Source organism: Trachymyrmex cornetzi, unplaced genomic scaffold (genome assembly GCF_001594075.2).
Source record: "Trachymyrmex cornetzi isolate Tcor2-1 unplaced genomic scaffold, Tcor1.1 scaffold230, whole genome shotgun sequence".
In the NCBI taxonomy this organism is placed as follows: domain Eukaryota; kingdom Metazoa; phylum Arthropoda; class Insecta; order Hymenoptera; family Formicidae; genus Trachymyrmex; species Trachymyrmex cornetzi.
The window spans coordinates 658,501-684,603 of record NW_017296957.1 but is presented as its reverse complement, the minus strand read 5'-3'; the positions used below and the strand labels follow the sequence as shown (position 1 = coordinate 684,603).

At 40.8% G+C, this 26,103-nt stretch overlaps 1 protein-coding gene across 4 annotated transcripts; it reads right to left on the bottom strand.

Moving 5' to 3' along the window:
- Positions 1-1,527: 1,527 nt before the first annotated feature.
- Nhe2 (Na[+]/H[+] hydrogen exchanger 2) lies at positions 1,528-22,440 on the bottom strand. 4 transcript variants are annotated; one of them, XM_018507258.1, is made up of 18 exons: positions 21,763-22,440; positions 20,590-21,465; positions 16,240-16,503; positions 13,318-13,514; positions 11,077-11,333; positions 10,358-10,575; positions 9,069-9,271; positions 8,233-8,322; positions 7,721-7,791; positions 7,221-7,436; positions 7,002-7,137; positions 6,437-6,577; positions 6,279-6,351; positions 6,081-6,185; positions 5,752-5,853; positions 5,246-5,413; positions 4,801-4,959; positions 2,616-2,875 (listed from the first exon to the last, which is right to left on the bottom strand). In XM_018507258.1, exons 2-18 carry the CDS (start codon positions 21,080-21,082, stop codon positions 2,616-2,618), a joined length of 3,153 nt encoding a protein of 1,050 aa, XP_018362760.1. In that variant the 5' UTR covers positions 21,083-21,465; positions 21,763-22,440. The 4 variants fall into 4 exon arrangements, with proteins under 4 accessions (XP_018362761.1, XP_018362762.1, XP_018362760.1 ...); XM_018507259.1 differs by lacking the exon at positions 21,763-22,440 and having other exon boundaries at positions 1,528-2,875; positions 20,590-21,082; XM_018507262.1 differs by having other exon boundaries at positions 2,789-2,875; positions 4,776-4,959; positions 20,590-22,181.
- Between the last annotated feature and the right edge of the window lie 3,663 nt (positions 22,441-26,103).

The following is a 26,103-nucleotide window of genomic DNA, read 5'->3' as shown; positions in this document are numbered from 1 at the left end:
TCCGTATTACAATAATGCATTTATAAGGAAGTATAAAAATCACAGGGTCCCAAAGAGCCATGAGGTAATTGTTAAAAGTCAAAAGTCTATTGAGTCTAAGTTAATTATGGCAAGAATAAAATCGGTATTAATTGTTATGAGTGACGCGAAAATAAATACAAGAGATATTCCTGTTAGCTGAACTTTTAGCACGATTCAACTTTTCTCTTTTTTTCTTCAATGTAGAGAAAAAGAGGAAAGATAAACAGTGCAAGAGAGATATTCAGCTAAAAAGAATGAGTCTACAAGGAAGATAGCAATTTCTGTAATATACCTACAATAGAAATGTTTGGGACGGTTGATGACAAGGTTCTACTGTTTCAGGCGATCCCACTTCTTAACTTCATTCTCTATTCTCGATTCGTAGTTTGATAATCAAAATAAGTCTCCAACTATCAAAAGACTCTGTGTTGACCAAGTTCCCCTCGAAACTAGCAAGAACTCGACGCTTCCGATTTCCGCCCGCGCCGAGCGATGGCTATAATTGCATTATTAATTATTAGTAGTAGAACTAGTATAATCACATACTAGTGATAGTAACAAGTGTAACAATAATAACTAGAATACCGAATGGTCTAGTGGTCGCGTTCCGCCTCCTTTTATCTCTCTCTCTCTCTCTTCTTTCTCTCTCCACCGACGAAATAATACTAAACGATAACAAAAATAGTGAGGATGAGGATGCTGCTGAGGATGACAACGATGAGGATGCCGACAATTTTCTAGCGTATCTCTTCTAAGAAAAACCGTATGTACATGCTTCTGGCGGCTTTTCGCTAAATATTGACCAAGCGGTGCCGTGGCCGCGCGATATTAACAATGTATTATAACAGTGTATCATCATACACCAGGCACCGTGTTACTCACGAGTATTCCGCTTGCTGAAAAGGTTTCTTTAAGGCCATACTCGAAGGGAAGAGCGGCGCGCCTGTACGCACCTCTCTCATCTGGTTCTACGCAATTGGTAGTTGCACCGTCGATTGAACGTCGTGTAACCGTTCGCTTGAAAGGAATTGATTTTCCTAAATTCAGCTGCGGGGATGCGTCGCTACAGGATGTCATCTACGTATATACCGCGACGTGCCGAGTTGCATGCATGCGTGCGTACATGCGTCAGAACCACGATAACGGGACTACTAACGGTATAACGCACCTAATGTTGGACTATCGTCGTTTTGCGAAGCTGCGGCCAGACTATCGACTTAACGAACAAAGCGTAGATTTGATCGAATGATTAATGAACGCCTAATTCTCAATCATTCGAATCACTTATTTTCCTTTCGTTATTTTCAAAAGCTTATGGCAGAGATGAGTCATAGTACATTTATAATTGACAGTTTGATGAGTGTGAGAGTTTGATGTGAAATGAGCGTTTTTCAAAATCTTGTTAGGAAGAATAAAAATATTTCCTATCAAGCGCGATGTGGAGATAAAAGTTAAATTTTCTCTATAGAAAATGATATCATAAAATAATTAGGTAGTAACGTGAATTATTTTATTGAAAATTGAATATTTTTTTTTACCACAGAAGTGACATTATGGCGCAAGTTTTTTTTTCTCATTATCCTACTGGCAGAATTATGTTGAGAATTTCTAGTAAATTGTGGCAGCGACTTAAGTGTTTAATCCGACTTTATACGTAATTTTCTACTAAGTCGATTAGTCTGACCGTAAGCTAATCGCGTAGTACACAACAGCGATGATCATCGTCTAATCCACCCCCGAGAGAAGGTACTCGTGGTAAATCTTGGGACAAGCTGGCGGCGCATTTAACGGCGCCGCGCAACAATTCTTACAACACAAACACACTTTTATCGATAGCACCGACAATTTTGCGCCGATGATGACGACGACGACGGTAGCGTACAAGTCGTCGGCGTCCAAGCACTTTTATAGTCCTTATAAGGCCACAATTCCAAGACGTCTCAAAGACGGATTTAGAAAGAAGCCCTTGCTCTTGACAAGCGCCCTCGTTCTCGCGAATGCGTTTCATGCGACGTGCAGAAAAAAATAACAGTGACTCATCAAATTTCAATCTCGTACACGTGTTTCGTTCCCTTCCGAATTGGCGAGCTGTCTCGCGAATACCCCGAATACCAAACTTGAATAGAAGATCGTTCATTCCAGAGAGATTCGTCACTTTTTTGCGTTACCATCGCGGAGAAACTTGTCATTGTTAACTTTTTAAAAGAATATCTTCTCTCCTCTTTTCTCTTCTCGCGTAATCTTCATCCAATTAACGAAATATTTCTCCTCGTACAAAATCGAATCGAAAGCTTCGATGCGTTTTTCACAGTTTCTCTTTGCACAGTCATTTCTCCCGGAATCTATTCATCGCAACGTCTTGTTTCGCATATTTGTGGGGCGTATTAAGAAAATTCAGGCCGAGATTCAGGTTCGTGAGATGCCCCCTGCAGAAGGCGGCTTGTCAAGGGCAGATCTTCTCAAACGGGGGCACTCGGTCGTCGCAGGAGCGAAGTGAGCAACGAGTGTCGCGGTGGTCGTCGGAAGGGCCGACGACGTCGACGCTCGACGTCCGTGAAGGAGGACGGTCGCTCCTCAGCGACGGTCCCCAAGGGTCAAGCCTTCTCATCTTCGTCGTCGTCGTCCACATCCTCCGACGATTCCGACGTGGAGGAGGCGATCAGGGCGGTCGACAGAGTCGGCATTTGGGCGGGCGAGCAGGCGAGGGAATTAAGGCGTCGTACTCTCTGGACATTCCAGCAGTCCGGCAAGGAGTGAGATCCGTCGTCCGCCGTTTTGTCCACCGAGCGAGCTCGGTCGGCGAAGCCGAGCTCCATCATTGACACCCTCCTCGCGGGCACCCTCCTCGGGTTGCCTGGAAAGGAAAGCCGTAGGTGTTATTTATTTGAGGAAATCGCGATTTTACGAATAGCGCTTTGGCCGATTATCGGTGTCAACTATTTTAATGTATCTTAATTGAAGATATTTAAGGATATATTCTAGTCTAGGAAAATATCGATTTTTCTTTTGGAATATTAAGGTCTCTCTCGAAAATAAGCTTCTAAAAGCTTTTATCGATAAAAAATAATGGAGATATAGGTGTTTTGAAGTTGTTTTAGCGTATATTGTTTAATGCGCGCACTCTGCCAACACGCTTAAAGGCTGTTATCAGGCGTAAACAGGAGAAAAATGAAAATGAGCATTTCGAATTAAAGGAGAGTTTGTTGTATAATCCTGGTATCGCCGATTAGAGGTAAACTTTCATTTTTTTATATTGAAACTTGAAATGCATTTTTCTCGAAACCGTATTTTTTGAGTCAGTTGACGCAATTGTTCAGAAACTATCAATTTTTGCATATATATATATATATATATATATATATACACATGTCTATCGCATAAATTAAGATTATTGCAATATCTGTAAATTGATTATTTTTTCATATTCGTTAGATTGAAAAGTTGAGTTAAAAATCGATATATTTGTTTCTCAAAACCGCATTATTTTAACAATTGGGAATATTTTCCATTTATTTCTAGTTCAAATTATAGCCACACTCATGTAATAACTAAAAACCGTTTCGAATTTTTTGTTTCAATTAAGTAAAATGTCAACCGTCTCTCTCGATATATATTTTTATATTTTGTGTTTCAATTTACGTAATATAAAAACTAATACACATTTAGCCATATAAAAATGTACAAAATACATTTAAATATGTACAAGTAGATATAAAAGTGTAGAAAAATGTGTATAGTTTCCTTTAAAAAAGTTCTTCAAAATAACCCACTTTTTTGCGCTTGACTAGAATATTCTTTATCGTAATTAGTTCCGCGCGCGCGATAAGAAAAACTTTCTTATCTTCTTTTATATCTGTTCTCAAATAATGTTCTTTTTCTACTATATAACCGATATTTTAGATTTAGGAAATACTTTATTTGAAAAATTTTAATACACATACATACATTTAATGAACAAAATAGGATAAAATATTGATACACGATAGATTAATGTATCTTGAAATTAAGCAGACGTTAAATATATTTATTGGAAATCGATTTCTCCGCCACAGCGCTATCGCAAATATGACAGCAAACACCAATGTCTTAATGATAAAAATATAAAAAGTGAAAAGTAATTAACAACAATGAATAATAGGTAAAAAATTAATAAGTTTATGATTTCAATTATTTTTGTTATATGACAATATTAATAAACAGAGCGAAAACCGTATAGATTTATGACAAAGGAATTAGAATTCCAGAACAGAGATTATAATTTATGCATGCAGTCCGTTCACGAAACAATATTTCTTCCATAGCGAAAAGACACGGTTAGCACGTGTGGGCACTGGCGTGTCGATGCTCATTTTGCAATTGTTCACAAAAATAGCCACGGACGTGTAACGCAACATGAGTAATGCTCGTCACAACGCATTAAAAAATAGCATAGTTCAGTGCTTCTCAACGTTTCGCATCTTTCGCGTATCACTTCGAACATTTCCCTCTTAAAGCGTATTAATTTATAGTCGTTATATATCATGGAGTCATTTTGAAATATTATTTCAGAACTTTGAAATATGCGAAATTTTTTTTTTTTTTTTTTACATTAGTGATATATTTCGCTAAGTATTCGAAACTTCCTCCATGCATTGAAAACGTTGGAAAGGAATGGAAGAGGATGTAGAATGGAAATTGAATAATCCGTCTTGGCAGGCATGAAAAAAGAGGGGGGGAAAAGAAAAGGAAAAGAAATAAAAATGAACCACACGTACCCTCCTTCTGCTATGCGTCACGTACCCTTGGTTTTCGCGGGGGAATCCATTTCCGCGGGGGTGTACTCGTCCGTCTCGTCCACCTCGTCGACGGTCTCTTGGCAATCGATACTGTCGGGCGTGCACACGCTCTCGCGTCGAAATAGGCCAATCACGGATTGGACTTTCGGCTGTTCGATCCCACCTGAAAAGCGGAAAGACATATCGGGCATGTGGAAGTACCGCTGGGAATAAATAGGCAGGCGGTGAGCGATTTCACGAGCTGAAAGTTTTCAGAGAGTTGTTAATCTTCTTAGAGGAAAACTGACTTACAGCTGTCGTGACGGTCTATTGGTTTTCATATTCGTTACTCTTTTATGAGAAAAATCGAAAAAACTTTTACGGTACATTAATATTTGACAGCTGAATTGAGTTTCCTTGTTCTTTTTTTCCCTTTTTCCTTCTTTTTTTTCCCCTTTTTTCTTTTTTACCTAAGAAAGTGGCGGAGGGCGAACTGTAGGCGAGGTATTCTTTGTTGGAGCACCAGGCTGGAAATTCGTGCTGCTTGATCGGATGACCCGATTCGTAATCGTCCTCACGTTTCCACGGTAACATAGTTTCCGTAGCCGTAGGGGTGGTTACTCTGTAGCCTTCCGCACCTAGGTCAAATATCGCACAAGACAATACTAACGGGGGTACGAAATGGAAATTGAAACCGTTATGATTTCGGCGGATGTAATTTTCGATGCCGTAAACACGAAAAGTCCGAAGTCCACCGAAATTATATCGATTTTAAATCCTAAAAAAAAAATAACGAACACTCATGATCACCAATATAAAAAAGACGCAAAAGAGAAAATCACAGCAATACAAGATCAACGCCTGGTTTGGATAATGCTGAAAAATAGAAAAAAAATACGCAAAAAGGAAAAGAACGATTCGCAATAACACAAAACCAATGCTCGAACTCTTTCTTTTTCTCATTTTGAAAACGTACCGTCGCGTCCTATTTTCAAGTCTCCTTCGTCCGTATTTATTGTGTCCATCGACGTAGTAGCGGTGGTAGCGTGTTGATTGTCTGCGTTTACATTCGGCGAATCTTCCGTTTAAAGGTTTTAAGCTCTATTAGTCATGACTCTTTTCTCAAGAAGATAATTCAATAACTACAATCTACATGTACATAAATTGTAATTTTCGCTATATAAGAGAAACCAAGACATCCTGATCGTTTTCATCGTCGCATTTCGTCGATATACCTATATTTTTAACTTCAATCTCATTTTTCAGTTCAATTCGATTTAGTAAGTTAAAGAAAAGTTTTCTTACCGGACGTTCGCGCGGTGAACGTGATCGCTGAATCCCAATCCTCTTTGCTGGAGGGCTTCGACGTTTCTCCGTTTTCTAACTCATACAGCACGCCATTGATGTAATCTGTGCACGATAATTCATGAAAAAAAAAAAAAAAAGAGAAAAAATTACGGAACTTTGAAGTACAATTAATTATTCACGACGCTTTGCACGTACCTTGCGTAAATAGCTTTGTCGAGCCGTTCTGCTGTTGAAATTCTGGGAAACTAACGTGATTCTGTTTGCCATCCTATACAATTGAAATCGATAAAATGGAAAGTCAAAGACGTCGAAATTAAATATGACAAACGATCGAGACGCTGATCGATTCTTACTTTGAGTAACTTTTTGCTGCGTTTGTGACGATGTTTGTGCTCCCCCATCATCCGTCGAATATTCATGTGCATTCTGTAATTGACTTGTGTCGAGAGATCGCGATCATTCACCGCGTGCCGACTGTAGCTCAAACGTCGATGCTAAATAATATATGATGCTTGTAGAAAAAGTTTTTAGACGCAATATTTTTAAATATAATATAATAGAATATTATTAGAATATGCTGATATATTTTCTAATTGCAGCTTCTTTGATGAATTTAAAATAAATCTCTTTGACAAAAGAAGTAAATACTAAAATATCGATTTGGAAATTAGAAGAACTCTGCAAATGTATGAAGATTAACAAAATATCAGGATATTTTAAAATAAAAAAAAAATAATTACAAGAAATTATATTTTTGCTCGAGATAAATTGATGAAAAATTTTTCAGAAAATATAGTTGAAAAATTTAATAATAGAGAGATTACTACTTTATTACGTGTAATATATTACATTATAGACCATATATCACGAGCAGACTTTGAATTTGGAGAAAATCTAGACTCGACCATAATCTCTTACCCTTTTGTATGGTTTACAAAGCTCTTCGGCGAGCAGATGGTGGATTCTCGCGTCCGTTAGGTCTTTTTTGGAAGGATTGTACTCCAGTTCCTGCAGATCGATATTCCATCCCGTTTCGAGCTGGCTGCAGCTGGGACTAGAGAGAAAAAGAATGCGATTAGACTGCGCTTTTATTTTATCAACGACAATTGTCGGTGGCGAACAACAGGAATTCCGCACCTTCCATTGAACTGTCCGGTATTGCTGTAATTACGGAATATCGCCGACATACTTTCGGTACCGCTAATGTTGCCGATAGTGGAGGCATTTCTTCTTATGTAATCTAACGCATCCTTCATCGCCAGCTTCGAATAAGTTTCCAGAATCTTCGGCTCGGCGCCGCAATGATCTTTCACGAGATAAGGTCGGATGAATTTATTGTCGAATCGCTTGAATCTACAGTAAACCAAGACAGATAATATTTTTATTGGGGAAACAAAACAGAAGAGGTGAATAGAAATACTGAAAAAAACATTCCGATAATTAGACGATACAAATACAATCTACATCATACATATTTAACACTTTTCATCTTTATCAAAAAATGTACTTTTATTTAGATATAAATTCTGTAGCTAATTTTGCTGCTGTTTATTATTTTACGCTAACTCGTATAGATTCTTGACTGACAGTTTGAATGTCATTGAGTAAACACGAAGTTATGACTGAAAGCGTCTTACTTATCCCGGACGTGGTAGTTGCCGTGTTTTCCCAAAATGTCTTCGATACCCGCCATCGTATGATCCATTATCTAAGAATTAAGAGACAGACGTTATTTATCTTTCAATTTGACGAGCGGCGCAGGCGTCACAAATCCGCCAGGATTTGCCACGTATACGCGGGCAAACGCAAACGCAAGCAGAATGATGTATCAAAGTCCCGGTAAAAATTGCCGCTATATACACATTCTGTAATGCGGCTTGACAATGACGAACGTTATCCTATTTCACAGTTCGACCCTATTCTTCATATTGTATGGCTCTGTCGTTCCATTAAAAAGAAATACGTCGTAACTGGGATTCGAGGTAATAGGCTCCGTTGTCGTCATATATCGGCGATTGAACACGATATTATCGAATTTTTACACATCTATATCAGTTCTGCGATCGCTTTTGTTCCCCGCAATTCCCAGAATTCCAGATTACAGAGCGACAGCAAACGACCGTCGAAGTAATTTCGTCGCTTAACGTACCCTCTCATGGATCCTCTCGTTCATCGTCGGCTTTCTTTTCTCCGCCCTTTTGACATTGAGGATTTTGACGAGAGGTTTGATGGTGATCCCCTAAAAATAAGAGCGCGTTTACATGACCGTCGTCGTGAGAGCGAACTCGTACGCAACGCAGACCTCCGCAAGGGCTGTTCTAAAGACGTCCAGAGGACGTCCCTACGTCCTCTAAACGTGCCTGAGAACGTTCCCAGAATGTCTCTCGGATAAAACGTATGTGCTGTACGGGAACACACTCGTTCCCGACGCGAATTATCGGTCGACGTCGAGTAAAGTAACGCGCGGCTGATAAAACGCTTGACGCAAAAGTGTATGCTCAAGTGTGTGCGACATGCATAGAGATATTAGGTTTCCGATCGATCGCGCGACAAAGCACACCGTGCAGAGCCGAGCTTTTTTTTTTTTTTGCGGCTGACATCTTTGTATCGTCGCTCATTAATCGTCGATTAAACGGACGATCATCCATGGTTTTATCAGGCCGCTTTAATCACTTCTTTCTCCTCGCCGCGTCGCGCCGCGCCGTTCCGATGAAATAATATCGGTTTCTCCTTCTCTCCCTCGAAACGCGTGCCACTTTGGCCGCGTCTCAAAATACGCGCGAGTCATCGGTTCCATGAAAAATGTCGCTGACTGGGTCGGTCCGATTTACTCGAGCAAGGTCTGCAATCTCGCGCTCCGAGTAGAAACACACGCAAACATCCGTCGTTACGCAACGCTTACGTGCATTCGCGTTTGCACGAAATTCGTTATGGATCGGTCTCGCGAATCATGCATCGTGCGCAGTCATATGATCGCGATCCTACCTGGATGAACACGGTAAAGTAGATGACGGCGATAGTGGTAGTGACGAACATAGGTTGCAGAGGCACGTGTCTTGGATCTATAAGAAGCACCAGGGCGAATGCTACGGCGCCTCGTAAACCGCCGTAGGACATGACGAATTTCTCCACCTTGTCCAATTTGTGCAGCCGGAACTGATTCGCCAGCGCTGTCAGCACTATCACGCCTGGAACATGAATCCGAGCGAGATATTACAGCTGTACTATCCTCTTTAAAAAACGTGTTCCCGCAGCAAGAAATGACCATCGATTAGACATCGAATCGTCGTCGGAATCGTATCGATGTCGATTCGATAAATCATTTTTCAGTGGATAGCATTGATACAGTTATACAGCTCTCAGGAAGAGTTTTCAAAAAATCCGTATTTCTGATTGTCGTATATTTGTCATGCATTTGTTTTTTCTCGATTTTTTTTATCTGCAATTTTAAGTGTTATATAATAACCTTCTCGGTTCGGTAAAAATCTGTTACAAAATCTTGTTACAATCCTGATCGATTTATTTAATTACGAGAGATTGTCAATTGTCTATTATGAAGTGAAACACTGAGTGCATCGACGTAACATGTCTAATGGATTGCGTGGCGTTTTACACAGGCTTACTCATATCTTTCCACACTTTCCACACGTCAAGTGACAAATTGTCCGGTTAGAACAAGAAGCCATAAGTGAAGCGCGTCGCTTACGAGTGACGTAAGATACTCCGTGTAAGTAAGAGTCAATTGTCTTAAGTCCCATTATGATTTCATCATTTAACCATATCACTTTACACGCCATTCCGTTCGCTGGCGAAGCGATGCCCTTAACGCCCATCCAACTGGACCGGTCAAGGCCCGCGCGATCGTGTAAGAATTCCTCGACACGAATTCGCTATTATCACGCTACTTTTTTCTCTCATTTCCTGGTTTTTCCCCCTCTTTGAAATATCCCTCTAAAGTTTTCCACGCCAACAGTTTTGCACAGACTATAAATTTTCTCTCTATTAGCTAATTCAGAAAACAAGTTAAAATTCTATAAATTGTATTTATTTAAAAGTTTAATTTCGAAAACGTGGAATTGTACAATAAATAAGGAAATTTAGGAAGTTGTGTACAAGCATCCGTATCTCTTATGAAAGAGCGTGTTGTGACTGAAATACCTACAGTAATCCGTCGTGTATCTCGTAATAGCTGTTCAAAGAACGTCAAACGGTAAGTAGGAGGAATCGTGTTTTCTGACATTCCCAATCGAATAAAATTAGAAAATCTGGCTTACCCACGGCTCGATAGACGGAGCAGAAGACTATCGTCATGACAACGAACCACGTGTTCCAGTTGTGAGCATTGTTCACCGTAGCGACGCCGAGAAACATGAATATAATGGTCTCCGAACTACTTGACAGCATCTTCATTGTATACTTGACGGTCGTGTGAGACTTGTGCGATATATTGGCCTCAACGTAATTCTTCATCGTAATACCACAGAAGGTTATTCTGGAATAAAGGGATCGCGAATTACAGAACAGGCAGCGTGGCTAATCATCGCCGCGCCGTTTCGACAAAGTTAAAGCTTGCAAGCTGAGAAGCTTGTTTGTAAACGCGATAATGAACGTAACTACGGCAGGAATTAAGCCGTGTAGTGTTTAGAACTCTATTCGGCATTGATCCATCTAATTCCTTCGCGGCAGATTCTTGGCGTTTATTTCAGTTTCCTTATAATTTCTGCAGAGTCGTGCCAATAGGATCAGTGCAACAAGTTGTTGTAACTTATTCTTGAAATTGATACCACGGGCGTCGTTCATAAATATTTAATATTCAAGGTTAAACAGTTTCGATAATGTTCGTTTATACCGTAATAGAGGCGATGAGTCGCTGAATCTCTCGATTTTCCAATTTAGCGATGATATATTTGTTGAAACGTATATATTATTGAAACGTGTCTTGAGATGCTGGAGATGCCAACGCGATATGTCGAAAAGTCGATGATTTACTTACGCCAATATGCCGGACAAGTGGAAGATCTCTGCGCTAAGGTATGCCAAGTACGCCATCACGAAGATGAATATCGGCTCGATCACGCGCACCTGATGTGTAAACCTGGTCACGAAGCCAGTAGCGAAACCCCAAACTATACCTATGACCGTGCCACCGATCGCCACCACCAAAAACGAAGCTAGGCCCGACAGCACGTCCGTGTAAATGATCCTAGAAGGGCCCATCTCGCTGTACGTCTCGAACATGTGATAGAGCACCTGCGTATTCGTATTAAATGGCCTTTTACTTGGTCGTTGCAGTAACCCCTGACACTTTCCTTCGCTCGCCTCGCCTCGCAACAGCACGAAACTAATAAGCGACGGATCGTTAACGGCTCAACCCTTTTCGCATTACCATTCTTAGCTGGGGCACGACCCAATTTTTACGTCAAAGCAGAACATTTTTTTCGGTCGGTTTACGACATATAAATATACGATGCAGGGATGTTGATCTATTTGTAGAGATATTTAGACTTGCGACGTAATGGATAAAATTGGAACGGAATGCATTTTTGGAAACATCGCACTTTACGATGTTATATTTTTCTTTACTAAGCTGCAGATATTTTTTAAGAGTTAATTGTGCACGATATTAATAACCGTCGAGGCGCCAGGTCGGTGATGTTTATTAAAGTCGTCGCAACGGTGATGTATACAAAACACGATTAGATTATGTCGTTTTGTTCTATTCAAAAGTATTACAGATTGCAGATATATATAGGTCGCGAACAAATATGACGTTAATTTTTAAGCGAGGCGAAGGTATTTGATACTTGACCCGAGCTTATGGACAATGTGATCAATGTTATATCGATCGTTCGCTCGGCGAATGCTTGTCGTTTGGCGGTGTCATGTGCAAGTTTTGCTATAGTCTATCATTTATTTCTATCAGATATTCTAAAATATGACATGCGAGGGTGAGAGACAGGGTATTAATTTACGTCAACTTCAGGGTCAATTCTGAGCGGATGCGAAAAGAGCAAGAGACCGGTGACATACATAAAATAATTGTGGTAATAATTGCGGTGCATAAAAAGGTTGTACACAGTTGGAAAATTTATGTTAAATTTAACGCATTTTGCATGTCTCAAACGGTCCACTAAAATTTTTATATTAATTTAACACAAAATGAATCTGTTAAAATACAAATATTATGTAAAAAATTAACACAAAAACCATAACACTAACATAATTTATAAGCAATCATATTTCTTTATTAAACAAATTAATAAATAGTAACACCCAGGTCAACAATTAAACGAGCTATGATTAGATGTGGCAATGCAAGATTTATTATTTCACAATATAATTTTCCACCGATACGTTTCGACTATACTTAATCCTCATCAGTCGCAGAAGTATAATTAACCCATATAACAAAAATTAAATTAACATATTTAAAGGATCATCTCAACTTCTTCATTAAAATTAACATTTTTCATAATACGTTAAATTAACATGTTTCAATAAATTTAAAATTCATAATATGTTAAATTAACATTGTTTTTACATTATTTATATACTTACTCATAAATTGTTAATTTAATACTAAGAAACGTTGAACATCAATTTAACATAAAATATTCAAATAACACTATCACATTAGGTTAAATTATGATACTCGGATATATTAAAAATTCAACACAATTTTAATGACTCGAGTGGACTGTTTCTAATGCAAATATAAAATGTTTTTTTTACTGCATAGTTATTGTTATCTTTCTTTGGAATATTGTTGATTATATTCTGATATTTCGCAATCATTAATATAAAATATAATATAGTTAAGAAATTTTTGTTATATGTAAAAAATTTATATCTGTCTTTGTCTTTATAATTTATTTATTTACTTCGAGTTTAGTTTTTTAAAAATTTCTAATAATCTCATTAAAGATATTTTTATTTTTAATTTCATATTGTGATTATAAAAATTTACTCGATGTATCTTTATGCACTTAATGATTATTTTTCAAAAAGGAGATGTAATCGTGTATTCATTTTTCTCCTTATGCTTATCTATCAGATGCGTGCAAATATTCGCAGACGTCGAGTGATTAGGATTGATCGGCTTTAATCTTCGCTCTATCGAAAACCTTTAATAGTTGGTAACAAAAGGACAGAGATTTCTGCAGCACAATGTGCTACCTACGCAACAAACTCCTTGACGTGTAGCATCATGTAATGTAAATAATGTAATACTTACGACAGTGACCGCGTCGTTCAATAAACTCTCTCCGAACACGACGATGTAGAGTATCTCGTTCACATGTATCTCCTCGAAGACGGCCAGCACGGCCACGGGATCGACAGCACTGATCAACGCCGAGAATAGGAACATATCGAGGATAGGCGTCTCACAACCAAATATACCGCTTTTTCCCAACAGCCATAATGAAACACCTAAAGTACAAATAGCGTTTTTATTATAGTAATGCGCGATCCAATATATGATATCATGTTTTTTGTGGTTGTAATTCGCCTTAATTGTCACGAATATCGTTTGTTAATCTGCTTTAAATACTTCTGAATAAATCGTTAATTAATCGAGATTATTATTATCCTATCGATCCCCAAAGTCACTGAACGTCGAATTGCGAGAAGTGGGAAAAAGAGAGAGAAAGAGAGAGAGAGAGAAAGAAAGATTAACGTCGCCAAAGATAGAAATTGGCATTATCAAATACCAGCATTCCGCCCACGTATTATATTCGTACCTATCAAGTACTTGCATTCTTCCTCCCTTTCGAAAGAAAAGATATTACTCTTGGTATTGAACCCTTTGAAGGTTCTTGACAATAATAGAGTGTCAGTTTTTAATCTATTCCGATAGGATATTAATTAACATCGTACATCATAATTTCATGTTATCGATCGCTGCCGTTGTAGTGCTTACCGTTTCTTACTTGAAAGTTACGTGTGGTACGGTTCTAGAAAAGCAAAGACCTTTCATTTCGATCACGAGTTCCTTGAGAGATTAATTCAATTAATCGAATGTCGTTAGAGATCTAATCGCGGTAGTTACGGCAAACGTTCGTCGAAAATAATTAAATTTTAATGTAACGATCCCCACGTCTCACACTTCTATCTTATCTCGCATCGTTTTTAAAAGTCATCTTTGCTATTTATTCACAAATATTTGCGTCTCTTGAAGAAATTTAAGTTTGTGTATTTTTCTACATATTTTTATTTGTGTATTAATTAAAATTGTATTAAATTTCGATATTCAACAGGATTTTAATGAAAATCAAAACTGCGAAAATTAAAGCCGTATTGTTCTACATTTCTGTTCAAAACGTTATTAAATAAATATTGATTATAAACAAAAATTTGATTCAAAATTTGTATTGAAATAATTTAAAGTGTAATATAGATAGAGAAAAGATCACGAGAGACAGATATGAAAATTTTAGGAAAAAAAGACATTATATATTAATAATATTCTATTTATTAAGAGGAATAAGAGAAAAAGTGCCTTTTACATTTATTTTGTATCTCATAAATGCTTATACAATGACACTTACGAAATACTTTATAGTGCTATTTGGTACACACAGTTTTGGCGTCTTTTACGATAAGAAGTAATAGCCTGAAAATATAGCACTGACAGCTTTTTACGTGATCATCAATCCTAATCAATAATCGCGCCCGTCGTTTACGCTTGACGTATCTATCTTAACCTATTTCGTTATTTTAACGCGATTTTATCGAACATTAAACAACTTGGACTTTGTCAAATGTCGTATCGGTTTCGTTCTTTTTCCTTTTTAGTCATAGCGACAATTTCGCGTGAAATTTGTGGTTATCGTGGTGTCACGATCGAATCGCGCGTTATCAATGCGATGATAGCGAATGATAGCGTCGGGATGACAATTGTCATGCACATATGCTCTGCACATCATTGTCGCCGTCATCGTCGTCATCATCATCGGCGTCGCCGTCGTCGTCGTCGTCGTCGTCGCTTGCCCCGCGCATCCGCTTCGACGCGCACGCTATTTTCGTTCTCAAGCCGCGCATTTTCTCTACGTTTTCAAGATGAACATCTGCGCTTACGCTAGATCGCGAACAGACTATGAGCAAAAGTGAAGAATGGAAATTCCACCGTCTGCGGGGGATGGTCGGAGTGTTTTATTTATGTATGCTTCTCTTTATATACATGTATAATGTACGCAACCAACTTGTTTAACCTCCTTATTACACTTTCAAAGTTTTAATTAATTTTTTTTAGAATTTTTTTTATCTACGTGCGTTGGAACAGATTGTTTAGCAGACTGCGAATTAGAGTTGAAATCTATTCTTCTCCTTTGCGACAAATTATTTGTTGCAAATTTCAAAATTCGTAGTAGTAAGACTAAGGTATTATATTATAGTTAAAAATATTACACTGAAAGAAAAGATTGGCTGAATATGGCATAGTATTTTTAATTGGTTGCAGCAGTCAATTAAAAATGCTACGCCATATTTTATCATCTAATATTCTAATTTGCTGCAGCAACTAATCTTTTCTTTCAGCCTAGTTTTATAATATTAAAAAAATATAAGAAACTATATTTTGAATTGGTTAATCATATTTAGAATTTTTAAAATATGAATATAAATATATAAGAGATTGCTACGCGAACAGTTAATTCGAAAGTTTGGTTCTTATACAGCTTTACTTTTTGATTCGATGCCAAACAGATGTTAACAGCTTAATGCAGTTGTACCAAGTATATATGAGGAGAGAAATCTTTTAAACTGTAGGAACGTTTATTTATCTTTTTAAATATAATATCGTCTCAGGAAAAAAAAGTTTTAATTATTATTGAAAATAAGATACTCAAACTTTCATTTTTGATTTTTCCTGATCCAGATATCGTCATAAGTTAATGTTATGATTATATTTGACTTCGTGACATTTTACACTTGAAATCGCTCGAAGGATCTCGCAGTGTTGCTTCTTAATCCCGAGGGTAGATAAGTATTTCTATATATAATCGGAATCGGTTTGCGTGGGCAAGGCGGAAACGAAGTTACGCTCGGTGCGCGTCGAGGGAAAAGAAATAATATCCGAATCGAAAAATTGTCCTAACGCCACCGATCGACCGAGCCAGCGGGTGTTGTCGCGTCGTGTTGTCGCCGCTTTACTAACCTATCGACATCGTATTTAATACAGTTCCAACGACAGCGAAAAGGAGTATCGTCCCGAGATGGTCGAAGAACAGCCGATTGGGCATGAAGTAGCCAGCGTCCAGGATGATGGGCGGCAGCATGTACAAGAAGAATGTGTCGGGCGTCAGTGGCGAAATGTGAACGCTGCTCGCCTGGAACAGCAGCAGGCCGACGATCACGCCGACGACGATCAGCAAGCAGGACTCCGGGAAGATCTTGTTGAGCTTCGGCGCCATGTGGAAACCTGGACGCCAGTCGTTATGTTAAATATGTCATTAATCGTTAGTTCAGGAGACCCATAACAAAGTCTGGTCACGAGCGACTTTATCAAAATCCTACTAGAGGAAAAGATATGTGTATTTCTTCCTTTACTTTAATTATTCCTTTGTTTCCACACTTTTTTTGCTATTTATCTCGCAATCAAGACTCACAATCAGTATAAACTTTTCTGATATGTCGTAAATTTATCGGATACCGGATATCGGATATCCGGGCAGAATGTAACATCGGATAGCCGGGATCCTATCGAATATCCGAGAAGGCAATTTCTTCGAGTCGGATATCCGACCGAATTCCGAGAAAGGGTTTTCTAAAAAAAAAAGCCTGTAGGGAAAAAGATTGTAATTTTGCATCATACATACTTATTTCTAGAACGTTTGTATAAGAAAAAATAAATAATTTAATGATATCAAATTTCAACCGGATACCTCCTTGTATAATAATGATATCCAGCTATCCGGTCGGATAATAAAAAAGCGCTGGATACCGGATATTTTCCGGAATTCGGTTTTCCATCCCTATTAAATATCAATAAGAGCTTATATTTAGTGTACAAATATTATAGTTTTAGACATTGTATAAAGGCTATGCGTTTCGTAGATATCTAGATCTATTGTTAGATGCCAACATTTCGTGAACATTGCAGTTCACTTCATCAAGGCGAAGAGCAGCTCGATATGAGTGGATAGTATCAGGCTGCCCCTTTCCCTGATGAAGTGAACTACAATATTCACGAAACGTTGGCATTCTAACAATGGACCTAGATAGAATGGAGATAACCCGTTAAACGCATAGCTCGTTTATAGGAAGTAACCGTGAGAGCCTTAAAATTAACAAACGATAATCATATCTTCATATCATAATCATATCATCATCATGTATATTTGCCTTTATCATTATTTGTAAATTAGATTTTTATATTATAAAAAGAGTGTTCGTAAAAATGCACGCAATAAATTTTTCGCTTGGATCAATTTAACCCATATATACCAAACTAAATATACAAAGAAAAAGTATACGTATGTACGTTTCTAGTAAGATTTTGACAAAATTGCTTGTGGTCAGACTCTGTTATAAGGTCTCTAAGTAGGTCGCTCTAATCTTTGCAATTCTGATTCGGAATTCAGATCCCGACTAACCGCAGAGAAACGTGAGAATAATCCGCAGTCTGCAGCGTCGGAAGTCAGAATCATCGAAATTACAATCGGCCTCAATCGGAGAATTAACCGTGAGACAGAACACGTGGCATTCCGCAGCAGCGAAGATTCCAATGGAGTGCGGCAGTTGCAACGTGTCGCGTGTGCTACGCATTTCTTCACACTCGGCACGTGGTATCTCCCGCTCGTGGAGGGTTCTGTTACCGAGTGTCGTGCTGTATCGCGTACAATGTACCCGTCCGAGAACGTGCTCAATATTCTATATATCTCGTTCGATATTCTCCGTGGAATCTTCGCCTCGCTCGTGGATAACTCGTAATGCGACGAACGTAACGGCGGAATAAGTTTAGTCTGACCAGATATTTTCGAATTTAAAACGGAACAAATTTATGTTGAGGGGATCAGAAAAATATTACATATAGGTATATGTAAAGATAAATACGATAATAGCAATCTATTTTTAAAAAGTAGTACACTGGAACCTCGTAATAGCGAACCTCGAAATAACAAAAATCCTTTCCATGTGAGTGGTGTGAGTGGAGTAGCGGTAAAACCTCTAAGCGTCTCCAATTCAACCCTGAATTTTATGATTTACAAGGAAATCTCACGAATTCTTCAGATCTTCATAAAACTTTGCATACTTATGGCTTACATAAATAGATGAATTCAAAAAATATCATTAGCGGCAAATAAACGATTTTAAGAAATAAAATCACCCTTTATATGTAGTTTTAACTTCTTTCGTTATATCTCAAAAATTGTTGGATAGAAAAAAATTCTAATATAAAAATTTTATAATAAAATTACCTTTATTTACAACACTAATATTTTTTTAAAATAATTTTTAAATATAAATTTTGCAAAAATTATTTTTTTTTAATATTGGTATAAAAATTCAAAGTTTTTTAAAAATAATTTTTTAAATATGAATTTTGAAAAAATTATTTTTTTAAAATATTGATATAAAAATTTTATTTATAAATATTATTAGTACAAAAGTTTCATTAAAATCAGAATTTGTATGTGTGACACTTCGCGAGGTTCTCTTGTTAAAAGTGAAGTGAGGACGACCTCGTTATTGCATTCAGAATCGGCGAGATTTCAGTAGTGTATTATTCATATTATTTTGAAATATTTGACAGGATTGTTCTCTGTCGAAATTAGGACAATCTTGTCAAATATTTGATCTGATCGCATTATACGAGTCACAGTGGAAAAAGTTATCAATAGAAACTCGGCAACAGTATTAAAAAAAAAATCTGCCATTTTATTTATCTGCTGTGATAAAATATTCTTTTTGCCAAACGTAAATTTTTATGCCTCGCCAAGATATTTGCGAGACTGACGTATGTGAATTTTATGTAGACAGGTGTATTTTATTCTTGCCCGTTCGTTCACTTTCGTGACTTTTACCACCGCTCCGTCAGGTGAACAGAAATATCAGCGGCACAGTTTGTTTCTTCAACCACCACGTCTCGCCGCGTGCTTGCGTATCCACGCGTGCGTGCAACGCGAGTGAAATTGCACGGAGAGAGAAAAATTGCGCGTCCATCGGGTTTCGTATTGCTCGAACGGGTATCCAGTAAATGGAATGCTAACGTTTCGAGTTCATTCGGCGCTTATCGTGCGCCGCGCACACAAAAATGAATCTACGTGCATCGTGAAATACTATATCGTAAGATACTACACTCTTGAGTCTTTGAGTACTCGAGCATCTTTATAGATCTTGAAATGCAAAATCGTGGCTTTTCTGCCGCGCGAGCAATTTTTCAAGCTTACATACGAATGTGTTATGCAAAATATCGAATAAAAATTCGTACCTTAACAAACTATAACTTGTTATTCATTCCTTTAATTTACACTAAATAAATAACAAGTCATAAAGAAAGAGAGAGAGAGAGATTGATAAGACACGAATTTTTATCCGATATTTTCAGTACGATAACAGCTTTTTTGGTTCGCATTCGCCCACGTATTATTCATTCGCGAGAAATTATTAAAAACAAATTTCGTCGTAACGAAAAAGGGTAATGAGCCTTGCATAACGTAACGAGTATTGCAGCCGGCTTTCAATGACATTTGCCAGGTTTTGTTACGTAAGCAAATGGAAAAATATAGGTGCGCTAATGTATTCATCGAAAAGCGTCACTATCGTGAAAATTGATGCAGCTTGATGTGCACAGGCGAATAATAAAATTGCGACAGATGTTTTCGGTTGTAACAATAGAGGTAGAGTGTGTTCGTAACATGACAATTTTCAAATAACATGTTGTCTATCGTAATATTTGAAATGATCATATTACGTACATTGTATTGTTTAACTGTTTCCAATTTTGTCGAGCATGTTATTACAAGTTAAAACGGTTAATTATACGTATAATGGCATAAAAGATATTTTCAGAATGTTTTGTCTCTTAAAAACCTTTACATTATTTTTTCTTCACTAAGAAACAAAGCTCAAATTAAATTTATGACGACAAGTAACACTTGCGTGTTTGACTGGAAATTTTTACACTTTTAGATATAAGTTTTATATAAGGATGACTCTTAAGTACATCGGCAAATACTCATTTGCTGCATTATCGATACAAGTATCTCGAAAGAAGATATAGAGTCACGTGATAATTGCTTTCTTGGACGAATATCGTATCATTTAAGAGCATACTTGATTTATCGCCAGTGTTTATTGCACGTGTCATATCTATCTGTTGTTTTTCTATATATAATGAGTTCATTCTTAAACACTGCAAAGACTGTTGCTTACGTTAAACGATACGCTTCAGAAAAGCCGAGATCTCACGCCTACACGTATCCTCTCTCGAAAACAACAGCAGGAAGAGAAAAGAAAAAAAAAAGAATAAATTAGAATCAGCTTTCATACTCTCCGTACTTACCGATTTTCGCGATGCTGGCGAAGAAGATCCAAATCCCGATGAGAAAGGGCGTTTCGACGCGCGTGAATTCGACGCTGACGATGCGATATTCCGGTTTCGGCGAATGTTCGTTGCCGGTCGAGGAGTCGGCGACCGCGGCGGTGTCGTCGCCGGAGCGCGCCGAGGCGAGCTGCGATTCCTTCGGGATATTCGGTTGTCCGGCATCGTCGCTGCTGGCCGACGAGAGGCTGCGCAGGGTGTCATCATTCGGCAGGGCCGAGCGGATCACCGGGCCCATGGGCCCGAAGCCCAGGCCCGGGTAAGCGCCGTACGGATCGCCGTGGAAGTCGCCGGCGTCGATCTGCGGTCCGTGCGACGTGGGGTGCTTCTCCGCCGGGATCCGCTCCGCGGATCCCAGGTCGCGGAAAAGCGCGAAGTTGGCGCGGCCGCATCCCGGACAGCAGAGGACCGCGAGGAGGAGCGCGGGGATGATCATCGGGGCGAGGCGACCCATGGCGTACCACCCGACGCGGCGCGACGACGACGACGACGACGATGATGCTTCTGCCGTGGACGATCCGCGCCGTCGTCCGCGCTCGTCCGTCGCCGGTGAGTCACTACTTTTACTCGTTGTACCATCAGAAGGGAACCGCCACGACGACGAGTACGCTCGCACGTGCTGCGGGGCTCCCCGCGATTGACTCCCCTGATCCCTGTGTAGCAGCGATAGGGGCGGTTTTTTCGATGACGTCCTACCCTCCGAGTGCAATCAGACACCGTCGAGTCTCTATAACGCTGATCGTCCCACGGGTCACGTACTACAGCATATCCCGATCTACGATGATTGAGCGATTTCGGAAGCCTTTTTTCGTCAGGAAAATTCCTCTCTTGCGCAACCTGTTTATACGAACGTTTTCTCAGGGATAATTATCTAATGTTCTTCTTACGGTTTTCGCTGAGAGCTAAAGCAGCTTCGATGCTCATCTTCGTAATGACATCGTACAAATGTAACATCCTCGAGGAAACAAAGGCAAATCGTTTCAACGTGGACGCCAACCGGCTCGGCGTGAGAACTGGATGGACCCAGTTCCAAATCCGGAATAATCCGGCTACTACGATCCGAAACGAGGGATAACAAGTGTCGCGGCAATAAATCGCTAAAACGTCAAACCAATAATTAAGCGTGACTCATACCGCTTCGGCGTCGAGACGTGGCGCGCTACAATGACAGCTGCTGCTGGAGGCCCATGTCCCTCGCGTGAAGCTGTATCGAGAGATGCCGCCGGAATATCTTTCCGTTAGGAATGCTCGCCCTCGGTACGGGGATCGAATGAAAACACAGCTGCGATCGTATCCCAGGATAGGAGTAGGGAATTGGATTGCTCTCTCTCTCTCTCTCTCTCTTTCTCTCTCACCTGCCTGTGGCTCAGCCCATGCAAATAGAAAACCTATGCAACCGCACAGGGGAATGACTTCCGGTTTCGTGCGATTTGGCTTTACTGATCGCACGACGCGTCCCTTAACACGGCGACGACGGGGACGTTGACGAGTGCGTCGCTCGTCGCGCGACGCTGCTCGTCTTGCGCGCCGCTCGCGAATACCGCGACGCTCTCAAGTCTTTATAGAGTCACCCGGCGGTGAACGCGGCCGCGGCGACCCGTGGACGACGACATGGTGGAGGGACAGGAAGCGCGACGATGATAACCGGCGCGCCGCATTATAAAATACGGTCGGGCGACTCATCGAAGTGGACGTCAGTGGACGTACGTCGCACCTTCGCCGGCGTGCCTCTATCGACCGACGGCGACGGCGACGGCGAAGGCGACGGCGACGGCGACGGAACGACCGATACGGCAGCACTGCACGGCCGCGTACTGACGCGCACTACCGTCGTCGTTGTCGACGATGGTGGCGGCGACGGTGACGACGCCGATAATGCCGAGCAACGGGGAAACGCTGCCAAAAACGTGCGTAGGCGTCGTCGGCACTGCCCTCGTCGTCGGCGACGATAATGGATGTATGTTAGATCCGCTGTCCCTTTCTCTCTCCTTCATCTATCTCCGTCATCCCTCCACGTAAGTCTCGCGTCCCACCACGACGGAAGCTTCCAGCCAGCTGATCGTCGATGAAACCCGCGCAGGCGTCGCGACGTCCCCGATATAACCTACCCTCGCCTCGGTCGGCAGCGGCGTCGAGCGGCACATCGCCGCACACATTTCGTTTTACGCCGATGCGCCGTTCCTGCGGAAGTTCTCCCGCTAGAAATACTCCCGCTCGACGTTATTACGCGGCTCGTCGAGCTCTGTACGGCTATATCGTCCTACTGCTGGGTTCTCCCGAGGGTTCTCACCATATACCATATCATCGTTCTCGTGCACCGTTCAATTCTCGCGCCAACATCCTCGTGGGAGGGTAGCTTACGAATAGCCGTTTCGCCGGTGGTGTGTCTCTCTATACACGAACGAGCGCTTGCGGCTTGTCCAGGCTTGTCCGCTCGTAGCGCGTTCCGTTCCATTTCGACGGAACAGCGCGGGCGCCGCGATACCGGCATTACCGGCGCGCGGCGCGCGGCGTCTCGACGTCTCGGCGACAGCCACGCGAAGCCCTCACTGACGCCGATCTTAAATCGGAGGGATGCGTCAGTCACGTCATTCGCCGAGTCTCGGTCGTCTCGGAGAGGCCTTGACCTTGCTCGACGGATGGATACGTCGCGGCCGGCTGCCGGCATCGCTCGATGACGGACGGATTTCGGTGTATGCGCGAGACCCGCGAGAGATCGTTCGGCGTCGTTCCGGCGCGACGCGGTGGCGGTGACACGTGTATCAATCGTCGCGTCGCCGGGAATTATTCGGAATTATCGCAGCGACGCGAATTCGAGATGCAGAGACAGTGGAAGTATACCGTTTTTATCGCTCTCCTCCGTCATTATCGCCGACGCCGCCGACACAGCGAATTTCTAATCGGGTCGCGCTTTTTTGCCGCAACGCGACGGTAGGCAACACATTCGCGCGACGTGCGCGGCGGGAAATGCGGTTAGATAAGGATTTATTGCGGCCTACTTGCATAATAAAAAATTATCGGGACGTCGAGTAGCTTCTGCCTGACAAATGATTCTCACAAGGCCGGTTCTGCTGTTTGCGGAACGATAGAGAGGCGCGCGCGATCGCCCTTCGCCTGTAACCCTCGCTATTTTAATTCTCGCGCTTATCTTCTGCCCCGTACCGTACCTCTCGACAACCGCCCTATATTTATCAAGATCCATTCTAGCGACGGAAGTCCCTCGGCGCCGTACATTGTCGCGTGGTGACTGCAAATCCACCCGGACGTAAAAATCGTTGGCCCGATCGCTGCATTTACAAATGCCGGTGCATATTTTAAGTACCGAACCCATGCATGCAGTTCAAAGCATTCCAGCAACGTTACAGCAATGTTGTAATAGCCGCGTACATTCCGCGTTCAACAGAATGTTTCTTTTTGTAACTGTTGCACAGAAAGAATGGTTTTGCTGCAATCTCTATAAATTTAACTAGATACAAATCTCACGTCTGAAAATGGATCGCAATTTAAAAAAGGTTGTATATTACTGGGCTACGAGAGAATTTTGTTCTATGTCCAATCAACACATTTGAAAAAAAATTGACGTATGGTACACGAAATATCCTAGAAATACTCTGTGCTGGATGGGGAGATGGCTCATTTTTTCTTCCATAGCGACGCACGACTAATTAATCTACCTGTCTCAAAGTGTGCGATCCGATCTGATCAGTACATCATCGCGTGTCGACGAATCTGCTATTTCGTTGGATCAATAAAAGGAGTCACATTCGACTGGAAAACTAGGATCAAAACAGTAGTTGTTATTTGTATACGCCAACATATTGCTTGGGGATTGCTTGTTTGCACATTGATAAGGTACGATTACCGGCGAAATGATAAGAAACGATCCGCTCCTTTACGTGGAATTTCGTGTACGATATGAGGTAGTCACAGTTTGATTTAGGACACCATATTATCGCGTTATCCGATGGGACAATTATAGTGAGACGATAAAAGTGATGTAAATCGCTTGAAAGGAAAAATGACTCCATCTCTCCATTCTGACGCGCGGCGTTTCGTCGGTTCCACCATTGATAAATTAAAGATTTAAGACAAATTAGGTCGATTTCTCCTTTATAAATATTTCATGCCGTTTCACGAGCGAGACCATTATCTCTCACAAATTTCTACCAGCCAAATCTCTTTATATTCACTTGGCGTTAACTATACAAACAAGATTTTATATTGTATTTTATTTCATTTGTCTAAACGTCATAAATGTTCCATGCGCACTTTTGCGATTTGACCTCTTCATCAAATTTTCATTATAAAGAGATCGTTCTCATGTCCATCGCGGAATTTATTATTTAATAAAAGCAGAAGCAAAATAACGAGTAGGAGGAGAACGTATATCTGTTTTCTTTCTGTTTTTCTGTCTCGCCATCTATCCATCTTGCCCCTCGTTGGTTTGCCGTTCATGTTCTAGCGGTTATCGATTTTTCGTTACGCCACGCGCAACCTTGGATTGTCGCGTTTTTCGACTTCGTACCGAGAGCGTAATCGCGACATTATTTTCGCATCGTAGAAAAAAAAAACAAGCGCACTCCCCTTCTCTCACAAGTACACAGGGGAGAAACGATACGGAGCGAAAAGTGTACGGCCGGACGGACAACAAGGTGAAGCATGACGGACCGCGATCGTATGAAATTAATCTGTGATTCTCGCGTATATCAATCCGAATCAATCCGTCTGTATTTCGGCAATTATATCGAGCCGGTATAATTTCATCGTCATTAATATTTCTGACAAGCGCCGGTCGAATGGTGCTTTAATGAAGGAGGTAGCATTGATCCAAGTCACATCGGTCGGCCAGACGCAGCCCGGATTCCGAATTCACCCTCGCCGCCCTCGCCGCCCTCGCGCGTCGCGTCGCACGCTGCGTGACGATTGTACGCGGCATTACCGCGGCTTATCCTGAAATTAGCCCGTTGGATATCGTTCTCGGACCTGGGCGGCGCTATAACCGCCCCTGTCCGGATAGAGCCGGGCAGCATGAGACAAGGCAAGGGTTGTTCGCAAACAACCCTGCCGGGAACGGCCGCTTGTTGCACCGGAGCACGCAATCGTATAACATACGACATTCCCCATGCTCCATAATTTAAAAGGCATTCTGGAGCTCGACGAGCAGCATATGGCCGAGAAATATGAACGCTGTGGATTTTTAATCAGATCGGCCTGGGTACATATATTAACGATTGTATCTCTCGGTGATTGCCGTACGGCGATTACAAACTCGAATATCGTTTCAGGTGAAACGATAGTTGCGAGAATAGTATTGGTATATTTCTGGCGAAGATACAAATTTAAGTGTGAGTCGAATGTGAGGGGGAAGTAACGGAAGCGTAAACGAAGCTTCTAGAAGGCGAAAATTGAGACGTTTACGCTTCTTTTACGTTTCGTCGTCTCAATTTTCACCTCCTAGAAACTTCGTTTACGCTT